The sequence below is a fragment of the Cheilinus undulatus genome, linkage group 5, assembly GCF_018320785.1.
Source record: "Cheilinus undulatus linkage group 5, ASM1832078v1, whole genome shotgun sequence".
Lineage (NCBI taxonomy): Eukaryota > Metazoa > Chordata > Actinopteri > Labriformes > Labridae > Cheilinus > Cheilinus undulatus.
This window is the reverse complement of record NC_054869.1, coordinates 25,924,737-25,937,380: the sequence shown is the minus strand read 5'-3', so window position 1 is coordinate 25,937,380 and position 12,644 is coordinate 25,924,737. Positions and strand designations below refer to the sequence as shown.

General features: G+C 37.9%; 1 protein-coding gene across 2 annotated transcripts in view; it reads left to right on the top strand.

The window, feature by feature from the left end:
* dapk1 (death-associated protein kinase 1) overlaps positions 1–12,644 on the top strand; it is a 94,737-nt gene that overhangs the window by 1,336 nt on the left and 80,757 nt on the right. Inside the window, exon 2 of one of the 2 annotated variants that reach the window (XM_041787041.1) lies at positions 974–1,154. In XM_041787041.1, coding sequence (XP_041642975.1) covers positions 1,051–1,154 — 104 coding nt within the window. In that variant the 5' untranslated portion in view covers positions 974–1,050. Of the gene's footprint in view, positions 1–929; positions 1,155–12,644 lie in introns of both variants that reach the window. The other variant, XM_041787040.1, reaches the window with a different exon arrangement.

Sequence of the window (12,644 nt, the reverse complement as noted above, 5' to 3'; positions counted from 1 at the left end):
AAATAGTTATTTAATATAAAAGAGAGCACATGCAATGTCATGATAAACAGCTCAAGTCTTTGCAGCATCAAAATGGATTGTGAGAGTAGACAGGGAAAGGTAAGAGAGACATAATGAGAACTTACCATAACAAGTTTATGCTTTAAGCTGTCATGAAAGTCTTTTCTGCTGTATCCTCTGTTTGACCAGCTAGCCACCTTCTGCATATGTCCTCAAAGACTTCAAGTTTTCAGACTTTACTTGGACTCTACGTTTGAGACTTCTCCACAGTCTTTTTCTTTAATTATTTCTACCACATTCGTAATGCAAGCCGAATGTCATTCTCTCACATTGTATGCAACCCTCCGCATCTGGCATGCGATGAAGAGCACATTACCTGCAGCTGCTACAGATGGAGTAAGCCCCAGGCGTACACAATACAGGTGGTCGCCATGTTTAAGAGAAGGACTGTCTCAAATCCTGAAGGTTTTAAGAAGGCCCCCATATGATCTTACATATAAGCAACTTCCTCTTCCTGCTTGGCTCTTTATGGACGACCGATCATAGGTTACACCAGGTGAAATGACAGAATGTTTAAATAGAGAAGGTACTAGCTATGTAGAGAACGGGAGAGTAAGAAGTCAATCTCTGAAGTAACTTATATTAAAGTTTGATTTATAACATGCTGTAAATGTTTCTTCATTGATAGTGTAGGTTCTGCCGTGCTAAGTTTGGAGATTTTTGGCAGCCGAAACAGCTAGATCATATTTCTGAGCAGAGCAAAATGATCCAGCTCACAGAAAAAGATCTGAAATTCCCATCACTGTTTAAGTGAACACACACCTTTTTACCTCTAAACATTTGCTGCAGTCAGGTTTCATGTCAGACATCTAATTGTCATTTTCCTCTGCTTCTGTTTTTGTTCCATTTTTTCACATGGTTGTGGGAAGCTCTAACATGATTTGGTGGATTGTTTGGCTGTAACCCTGCTCAGACCGGAGGCTGCTGCCGGTAGGGATGGTGCCGCTGTAAAGAGCCGGTGTGCCGTTTCAAAGAGGAACGGGAGAGGACATGCCTGTGGTCGGGGGAAAAGGGAGGAAGTGCCCAGACAACATGACTGTTTTCAACCAGGAAAATGTTGAGGAGCTGTATGAGATTGGAGACGAATTGGGGAGGTAAGTTATACTGAGCTATTTCTAATGCATACAAACTTCCCTTTTTCATATAGGTGCGGCTAGTACCTAATTTGCATGTTTAAATTGAGACAATACTTGGATGTAGATGCTGCATTTATCTTACGTGGGTTTAAGAGTCCAAAATAGAAACTTTTCTTGTCTTTTAACACCCACAACTCTGCACACACATGGGTATACCAGTCTATAAAACATTAACTGATGCATAGTCCCCCCAAGCAAGCATGCACACAAACTGTTCCTGTGACTATGGGATGTGCCTTCCTCTCACTGGGTCTTGATAGGCTTTGATTAATGCAGTCCATAATGCAGTGTTGTCAGTGATGAAGAGGTTAGCGTCTGTTACTGTAGCAGCCTCCTCCTGGAGATTTATTGCAGGAGGAGGCTGACTGGATCATTGTACATGCTTTATCAGGAGAGGATTTGCATCATGTGGCACAGTCTGGCTTTATTTTATTCAGTCTGCATTTTGGTAAAGGTGACAGCTTGATAATGGGGATTAAATGTGAGGAAAGTTGCTTGTATTACCAAACAAAGTGGCCACATTCATTCATTTAATTTGCTTTACTGTAATATATGAAACTAGAGTGTAAAAACGCTAAATGATGCTTGGATCAGAAGCTGTATTACATAATAGCAAAGACAGAATAACGCAAGAAAGAGTGCCTTTATTCCCCAAGGGGACTGCAGACGTCTTCTTAAATGACTGTCAGAAATATGAGAAGGATCTCTGCGAGTTTTATCAAAGACACACATGTTCTCCATGTTGGTAATAATCAACCAGTTGTTTAGCCTGTCTGGCAACACTACTTCTTCTTTTAGCGCTTATATTCAAGCACTGTGTGGGTGAACTGAAGTGGCTGTAGCTGTTTCACTGTGCTACTTTGGTAACAGAGACATTTGGCGAGCTTTGTGTAATGGGATTGAATTTCTGTCTGGAGGTAAAGAGATATGACTTTGATAGAGTCTCGTTTGGTTGCTACCTGAAAAACCAGGATCCATTCTCTTGGCTCGCTTATGATTATAGTGTGACGATAACAAAAATGTGACATTTTGAGTGTTGAAACGTGGTCAACATTTACTGTCTTTTGTATAAGTCTTATTAAGGTGATAAAGGAATCAGGTGCAGTATTTCAAAAGTCTGTTTTTGGAAGCATTCCATGCCCTCATAAGAAAAAGAAGCCTAAGATTTTGGTGTGACCTCAAAGCCCCCCCCCCCCCCGCTTTGTATTCAGTGCATATTCAATATTAGCTTTCATGTAAAGTTAATCTGATAATATCTACCCATTAACAGAGATGATAATCTGTTCGTGGTTGACATGCTTTGCATGGGCTTAAAAAAAGCCATGCACCTTTTCCACTGGTAGAGGTGAAATCTGGATCTTGTGCAAGAACAAATGTGCAAACATGTTTATTCTCTAGTGGCATGTACAAATATTGTAGGCAAACTTGATCACCAAAAAATGTATAACTTGAAATTCCTTCTTATATCAGCACAGCTATTTATTAGAGATGTCCCAATTATGAAAGTCTGGGATGATACCGATGTATTACACCAAAGTGGCATTTCAGTGGTATACACCCAGATAATATACCATCATGTCTTTATGGGTTTATATTAGAGCTGTCGAAAGATAACGTTTTTCAATTGCCAATTAATTGAAGGATTTTGGTCTTTAATCACCGTTAATCGCACCGTTTTTATCGCAGCCTAAAATTAAACAACTTTGCATTTGAATCTGTTTTATGTCATTTTGGATTTTTCTACTGTCTTAAACTAAGGGTAACTGATGTCCAGTTTTAAAACAGACCTGCATTTATAAGTATATTAAAGATTTTAATATGATCTTGTTTTACATCACTATGGCTGCAGGGAGATGCTGACATGGTTTAACCAAAGTTTGTTGAAGGCAACTATAAAGCATGCAGTGAACTGCAGTTGAAAAAATATTAGTGCTCTAGTTTGGATTGTAGTTAATCCAGATTAATGTGATTAATCATGACAGCCCTTGTTTATATTAGTCCCACATCTTCTGGGAAAATCTAACTTCTGAACACTGATACTGCTGACAGTTTAAGAAAGTATCCATGACCTTTTTAAAGTCTATATATGTACATTTATTGTCACTGTGTTAGATGTTTAATAGGGCTGTCAAGATTAATCGCTGATCGATTATTTCTGTGGTTAAGACCATATTAAAATCTTCAATTAACCTGTAAATGCAGGTCTGTATTGAAACTGGATGTTAGTTAGCCTTAGTTTAAGATAGGGCTGAACGTTTTGGGAAAATAATCTAATTGCGATTTTTTTTTAACCCAATATTACAATTGTAATTTAATATGCAATTATTTCTTTAGTTCCTCATCTCATGTAGTTTCAACAAAACAAGCAATAATTCATTTCTATATTAGAACCAACACAATATTAGATTAAATTAAGGCTGAACAAATTTGAAAAAAAATATAATTGAATATATAATTGTGATGATTTCACTCATTTTGCATATTAGATATGAACTGTTGTGTTAAAGGGAATGATCGTATTTATTTCATTCTCATATTAAAAAAGAAAAACATACAAAATTAAGAAAATAGAATATTTTTTGTACACTATTCTAAAAATATGCCACTAGAATCTCTGCCGCAAAAAAAGTCTTAAACTTGTATTTTGACACAAAATTTGGGTTAAAGAAATATTCCTTGTGTGATTTGAAAATTGCAGCAGGCCATATTGTGATTTAATCTAATTTGTGATTAATTGCCCAGCCCTAGTTTAAGACAGTAGAAGAAAGCAGGTTTAAATGCAGAATGGTTTAATTTTAGGCTGTGATAAAAAGGGTACGATTAATCATTATTAGCTACATAAATCCTTAGATCAATTGCGATTAAAAACTGGAATCTTTCAACAGCCCTAATGTTTAAATATTTTTTGTTTTAATTTACATTTGAAACTTGCTCATGTGATGACTAACATATTTGGTCATGTGACTGTTCATGTGATTACATTTAGTCTGGTGAGGAGCTGTAGTGCTCGAAACTCATTTTGGTGCAAAAAATGATTTGGACTTTTGGAGCCATGCAGTGGGCATCTTTGATGGACTTTCCTTTGGCTCAACACCTGCCCACCTTGGTTTGGATGTGCATGTGAAGACTTTATCCAACAGCAATGAAAAAATAACAATTTAGCTGATGTCCAATACCAGTAAACAATGTATTTAATCACTTTTTGGGTGTAACATTTTCTCCTGTGTTTGACCACAAAAACAGATCAGTTGGTCCTACAGCTGACTTCTTCTGCCCAGTTAAAAAATCTCCTACTTTAATCAGCAGTTAGATATATGCCACCATTAAATTGATTGGACATAATAGAAGCGTGTTCATGCCACATTATTTGCCGATGGTTGATGTTTGTCAACAGCACAGATGCCAATGTTAAACCAATGTATCAATGAATCCCTACTTTATAAGCAAATAACTTATTTCAGGCTGCCACTTTAACTGCCACACGATTATTGAAAGTCTTGAACAAATTAAAATTCTTAAATTGTGGAAGCTGCAACTTGGTGTTAAAAGATTAGCAAATATGCCTTGGCCAACATGTTTTTACTGAGTCTCTTGATGTTAGAAAGCAGGGTTTTTTCCACACAATCCAATATTTTACAGCACCAATAGCTCTGGGATGAAACTGTCGTGCAAAGTTATCGTACATCCTTTACGTGGATCATATTGTGATAGTATGATTCAATACTGATATCATGCTGTGTGTCTGATACTTGGACATGAGGCACATATTTGTATCAATAATAAAAGTATCAACAGGACATCTTGATCGTATTTATTATCACTTCAAAGATAGTTTTTAAGAAATGCTAATAGCCATTACTGTTAGAATAAACTGACTTGGATTATTCAAACATCCCTAAAAGAAAATATGGGTTTAGGAAAGGAAAACAGTCCATTTTAACTTAATTAATGTCAGATAAACCAGTAAATATATACCATAACTTGGTTAGTACCTCTACTCATCATCTAGATTGAAGAAGCATTATCTGCAATGTACTGTTATGTTATGCATACTGTAAGAGAGAGGCTTTTAATCTGAGTGTAGTCAGGCCTGACTCTTGTTGGAATTGAAATGAGTCCCCCTTGGTTTGGTTCATGTAAAAATCACTCAAGCAGAAGTCTTATCCTTCTACTGATACTGGCACTGCTGTGGTTAGCTTGTATGGTAGAACCAAAAGCTGCTGAAGTCAAGCATCTAACCCTCATTAGTATCAAGCTACAGTGAGCTTCCAAGCAGCTTAATGAGGAGGAGAGTGTGGCAGAAATGCAGCTGCAGGATTCAGTAAAAACAGCCAGAGGGGATGTTTAAGGGTGAGGTGTGCGGCCTGATCCCATCTTAAAGCCGCTAGAATGACCTGCTAAAGCCTCTCAAGTCTTCACTTCAGCATGATTTATTCATCAGACCTTGACTTAACCGCCTTATGACCTGGACCAGTCTTTCCCAGCCTTGTCAGTATGATATGCGTGAAGGTGGGATAACCAGTAAGACTTCCCCAGGAGGTGCTGAGGCAAAATAGAACTGGAACTATCGGAGGTGCAAAGTGAACCATCACTGTTGGAGTTATGATGGGAGCAGCTCTTTATTTTCAGGAGAGGAATCAAGTTATTACGTGCATTAGAGAGTGTGAAATTGGTTGGTGAATCAATGGTCAAACACTACTTTGGAACTGGGTCCTAAGAAAGCCTGTTAGCCTGTGTTTAAAGGTCTTTATAGAAACCGTCTCTGTTACTGGTCTACTCCAAACACTTTTCTCTAATAAGCCAAGAAATGGTCACATCTGTGCCCAGTCAGTCTCTAATCACCTCACAGATGAGCAGAAAATTCTCTCTTCAGACTCAAGATCACAGGAGAATTACTGAAGATGATGCAGCTTCTAGCATCTTAAAGGATCACCCATTTGACACCTCCTTAAAAAGAGGTGGAGGGAGAAGCATCATTAAATATCTGAGGGTTTCATGGTGGTTGTGTTTTGTAAGGTCTGTCAACCTGTTTGGACAAAAACACTCAACTGTGGCTTATGGTTCCTTCAGTCTGTAACTGAGAAATAGCTGCATGCTGAAGGGTGTGAATGTTTTTTCCCCACAAGCTTCAAACCTGTTTTCGGTTGTGTTTAAGCAAAAGTATTTTTCCGGTGTATGAACAGACATCATAATATGTTGGTGTTTCTTTATTAATAATAAAAATGTAGCAAAAATTTCCATGCATAATTTGCTGATGTTTCTGTTCAGATTACACAAAAAGTTATGGATCATGCAGGATGTTACGTACAATGGCATAATGAATGGAAAGTTCACACTATAATATGTTCATAAAAAATATTTTTTTAAAGTCAAAGTGGTTTATTCTTTATTGCATACACATTTTCCTAAGTTGGATTGAAAAAAATACAATACACAGAAGTGCTGAAACCCTCCTGTGGATTAGTTGATTAGTTGGTTGATGAGCTCTCATCCAACCAAGATCTCATTGGCTGAACAACTACAGAGAGAGGGAGAGAGCTACAAGTTCAAAGTGAAGACACAGAGAGAAAAGACATTATACAGAGGTTATGCTCAAAAGAACATAGAAATTAACATAATAATTACTTCACCTGCCAGCTAAGTCATTGTTTTTTAGTCCCTTAGCACCTCATTGAAATGTACATTAACATCATTGTCTGTTCTAGATGCATAAAGAGAAGAGGGGAGAGACAGTGATGTGTCTTGGTCCTTAAAAGTTTTTCCTTATGTCCCAACCTGTGGACTTTCACAGCACAGTATGGAACAAGAAAGTCCTGTTAATTGTTATTTCTATAAAATAAGACAAAAGGAGTTATCTGAGATTAACCTGACACACCAGATAGATTTGTTCACACATCCATCTGGAAAACCTTCAATATACAGCGTTTGGGAAAGGGCAGAGCCTTTGAAAAAAAAACTCGGAGGGTGATTTGATGAACGTTCTGTCACATCTTTACGGGCCAATCAGAGCAACAAAACGTGACGCTGTCACCGCTAACGAGGTGCGCGTGCGCAGCTACCGAGGAATAGTCTCCATATAGAACTGCACAACGGGAACCATGGCAACTATGGACATGTCAGTACACGACTTTTGTCATTTTTGGAAAGAAAACAACTCACTGCTGTACTTTGTTCTTCTTTTAACGAAGAAATGTTATCAAGTTCTGATAATACTGGCGCTTAAGCAGCATCCACGCTAATGTCTTTCGCCATAACGGCACCAGCCTCTTGTTGCTGCTTGCTTACGTCACGCCAGAAAGTACTGCCCCTCGACGCTGATTGGTCCTGTCACTTTCTAACCAGGCCCAAACTGTTCAGACGGGAGCTTTGCAAGATGGATTCGCCTGTGAGAAATACGGAAAAGGGCGTATCCATCTGCTTTGCAAGGATAATCTGAGATTATTTTGTATAGACATTTGAATAGTCATTGTGCTGTCATCACCAACTCGTGCAAGTTTTTTGGAATCGTAAGAATAAAGGCAGATGCACATTGGATGGCTCTAATTAGATCAGTCTAGAGATAACATGCAGTTATGTTTTTTAGTGATCAATAGATTGGTTAATGAGTGGGTGTTATTTCAAAAAGTTTTTCTTTGACTGACTACATCCCTAAATATACTGAGTTGCCATAATTGTATACACAGGTTTAATTATTAGGTTTAACAGATAACAGATCTGGTGAGTATTAGACATTGTTAGCCTTTACAATTAAGAGTATTTTTTCCATTGCTCATAACAAAAAAGAAACCTTTTTCATAGGTAGGGTTAAATATCGTGTTTTTTTTTTTCTTTTCTTTTTTCTCAGTTGATACTTTTTATACAGTGCTGGGGCCTAAACAGTGCCAGAATTGCTACTTTTAAGAGAAACAAGTGTGTTGAAATACAGTGGGAGAATCAAAGCTCTCTGGGTATTGTAAATGATTTACAAAAATATCTTTATAAGATGCCAGTGGTACGCATTCCATCATGTATTTCTTGCCTTCCACTTTGGGTGGCAGGGTATCGAAATGAAGTATTGATGCCTGTGTTGTAATTTGTTCCTGTAAGTATTGGATGTGTTGGTGCTGGTACCATGTCGTTTCTGGATTTTGATATTCATCCCTACGATACTATCAGCATGATATCACTATTGCCAGATATTAGTATGGAGGGGTATGGGTGCCACACTTAAAGAGGCCCACTGTGAACCCTTAATTTTTGAATGAAGGTCCAAATGTGAAACAACCACCAGACTGTCTATTTCCCTGATTCTCTCTCACTCCATTTCTTTTTTTTTTTTTTTTTTTTTTTTTACAAAAAAAGTGTGTATGGAACAGTATGGGCAAACATGAGTTTATGAATATTTAGCATGTTGGCTATTGGCCAAAAGCCAGTAATGTTGCATCCCTTCTCATTGACACCAAAAGTAGTTGTATGAGTATATCTGGTATTTTACATGATAAAAGTATCAGTTTAGAAGCTCAGTAAACTCTTATGCTGGTCTGACTGGCCAAAGCAGGCAATCTTTTAGGACTACCTCAGCTTGGCTCGTCTTAAGTGAAACAGAGAAGCGTCCAAGCCTGCATAAAAACAAACAGGCTGAGCAGATTTACTGATGGTGTCATGTGAGTTCTGTTTTTCTTTTTTACTTCAGTTTCCATGTTGACTTTTGTTAAGGGCTGAACTGACTCAGCCACTTTCTGGCTGACATTGAGAGAAAAAAGACGAACTCAAACATAAGCAGACTGTGGAAGACATTTTGAGTCTTTGCCTTTAATCCTGTCTTTTACACTTTGCATATTTCTGCAGCGCTCTGCCTCTGTCATTAGCCTGCATTAATGTGACCGCTGTGTGGCTCTCTGTCAATTGGCCCTCATTGTGCATGTGTGTATGTGTGTATGTGGTTGCTGTTCGTGGATGAAAGTGGTTTATTTTTTTTAGAGAGGATTCTGCATTGCAAATCAACATGAAAAGCATCAAACTGGAACAGAATTTGGGGCATTCCTCCATTCCTCAGCAAAAATCACCCCAAAGACTTAAATCTATGAATACAAAATAGGATTGTGTAAAAGCAAGACATCGACTTTAGCTCCTTTTTTAAATAGAGATATGATTTATAGGTTCCCCCGAGAACCAGCTTCTTTATATGCAGATCACTGAGAAAAAAATCTGCTGAATATTCAATACAGAAAATTGTAACATCCTTTTTTCAGTCAACACAACTACCAGCTAATGCCAGGCATTCATTGCTTGCAGACTGTGCCCCAGCCACTGACCTAGATTTACCCCCCTACCCGGGGTAGAATTATTGGGCGGAGGAACAGTCTGGGTCGCAGGAGTGGCCTTGATGAGGCCTGCCAGTCACCCACCCACCCTTTTTTACCCCAGGGGGCTGCAGTGCTGTCGCATTGATGCGCTGTTGCCTCTTTCTGAGACAAGGGTTTCTTTTAGAGTACATCACTTTTAGACAAGACTGTTGTTAACTATTAAAGCCGTATAATAAGTCATGTTTTAACTTTGATTCCAGGAATTTTGTAAAGAAAGACAGTAATAAAGGAGGAAATGCAGAGGATACACGCGCCTTATTTCATTGTAGTTCCTATGTTATACAAGATTTTTAAACATTCATTAGCTAATAATATGATTTCTAATGTTGGAGACAGTTTAAACAGTGATTAAATCTTTGCTTTTGGTAAAAGCCTATGTTTAAAGAATAAGACATATCTTTTTGCTCTTTTTAATTAAAAGCTGAAATGTTGACATTGCTTAGAGCTTAGAAAGTTGATAAGCAAAAGATCTCTCGAGTTAAGTTCAGAAACCAGCGTACAACGTTTACATAGTTCACCTTGTGGACAATGTATCAGCTCCATTTTTATCACTGGTTTCAGATTAGGAGTCTGGTCACCACATCTAACAAGACAGATGTTTATTTTGACTCCACTTCTGCACATTTCTTCATTTCAGTCAGTGATAAAAACTGGGTTCACTGAGTTAAACTACTAAGCTTTAGTCTGCACTGCCAGCAGCATCCAGTAGTAAAAGTAGTAAGGGATGTATGTGTCAGAGAGACCTGATGATATTCATTGTGACTTTGAGATCACCCTGTAAGAGAGAAGTGCCAGGAAAGGAAAAATAAGGAAAAAGCTAAGAACAGAAATGAGAGGAGAAGTAGATCATGGTGCAGTTTTTCTGGCAGACAATTTTCCTGTAGGGTTCAGGTTTGAAGTCAGATTTTCTTTCTTTGGTCTGCAGGGCCCGTCTGTCCAGATGACTTAAGCCTTGTGATCGCTCCAGTCACACTCTTCAAATTGCGGTCAGCTTACGAGTCAAATTGAAATCTGACTCATTTGGAATGTCCTCAAGAATGATTTATTTTCAATTAATCCTCACAGCCAATGGAGGATAATTGGATCCCTGCCAACTGTGTTAGCGGGTGAAAGGCAGGAGTGTCATGTTCTATGGGACTGTGTATATGGAGCTGAGGGTTCAGGGTTACACCCTTTTGTGGTCAATTAGGGGAGATCTGCAGGCATCAAGCTTGGAAACCGAGGGGATCTAATTGAAAGAAAAGCAACTTTCACCCTTTATGTCCTTCATCCTTCTTTTGTTACTTTTGCACACTCGCCAGTACTCCATCACAAGATTTGGCCCCTGCATTATAGAATTTGATGATATTATATAACCCCAAACTAATAAACTGTACCTCCTGTACATATAAATGGAGCTCTTAGCCCACTAGTAGTCCAGGGTAATTTGAGTTTGGGATTATGCATTCCACATTTCATTTAAAAGATGTACTATTGTTATGCAATAGTCCCTCTGACTTGTTACTTTTTAGAACATCTATTTTTTTATCACACATGCTCGCCCACTGCACAGTTGAAGACATTTCCCAGAGAAGAGGCAGCACTTGAAGTGTATGTATGTCTTCTTCCAAGATGAATCAGTTGTAGCAGTATAGCACTAATTTATCAAGGAATCAGAATGTTCTACAGCAGGGTTCCCCAATAAATTTTTCCTGAGGGCCAAAATATTTCAAGGACAGAAAGCCGAGGGCCAGACATTAGATTTTTTTTTCATTTGTTATTTTATTTTTATTATATATAGGCCTGTGGAATCTATTGCTGAATGGCAATAATGTTTAGATTGATGATTTCACAAATTGCTGATATTAATAGATACACTTTTATCCCAGCGAACATTCAGCACCAAGTCTTCTGCAGTGGAATTTACATACAGTTGTTTTGAAGGCACAGACATTCACTGCAGATATTTAAAAGAAAACTGGTTTTTACTTGTGCAACTTGAATTTGGTGAACATTATGAAATACCATCATAGTTATTACATTTTAATGTATATCAGCTTAAAGCATCCTTACATTTGTGCTTCTAAAACTCTGTGCAGGAAGTGTGAGCACTGTTAATGGCAGGGAGAAAAGGTGATACCAAAATGTAAAAAATAACAGTTTCTGGAATATACCATAACATTTTTCTGTATAAATTAACATCCTGTCTGCCATGTCCTCCATTGAGTTTAAATAAAAGTGTAGAACCAAAGAGTGTGACACTTAAAACAATGGGACAACTGAAAAATTTACACATTAAGCTTAAAAATACATTAAGTTAGAAACTTAATGTAACCCTAACCCTATGTATACACACATAGGGATTAAATGAAGGTCACTGCGGGGAAATACTCTGCCATCTTAAAGAATAACTTGTGTATGCATTGAAATTATCTAAAGCCTCAGCCTGGCTCCAGCTTCTTTGACTGGCATGCTGCAGACTGAATCACTGATGCTGCCTGCTGTGGAAAACTTTTTGTCCAGTTACAGAGCTTAAATGGCAGATGAACTGCAGGCACAGGTGTAAAATATTACTTAAAAAGGTTTTCTGTTTTTCAGAGCAGGTTGATGTTAGTATAACTCTCAAATAAAATCATGAATCAGAGTATGATTTTACTTGGGTGGTAGGGGTGGAAGAGGGAGTCATCCCAACCACCTCATTTCATTGGTTTGTTTTCGTATGTGTCAGCCCTTTTGACAGCATTCATCCGCAGTATGTTGTATAAAGATGCTCAAATATCATCACTTGCCTTATGAAATATTTCGCTCAGTTTTCGTAAACACAGCTGATGAGCTGCATGCATGAAGTGTTATTGCTGATGAGATGGTGTATTGCAACCATGAACCCAGAGTACAGGAGAACAGCATGGCATTAGCAGCATACATCTGCAGAGGAATGATAAAAAAGACTTTGTAAAAAGCAGAATTTTGAACACATCACTCCTCAGATAGTACATTTATGTAAATGGACACCTCTCTCAAGCATGGATAGTAATAGTACATGTTTATTTTGTTTTTTTAACCAAAGGAAGAAGTTATGGTCAGCAAATATACTTGGGTTACACACCCATGTATCATCTTTGTG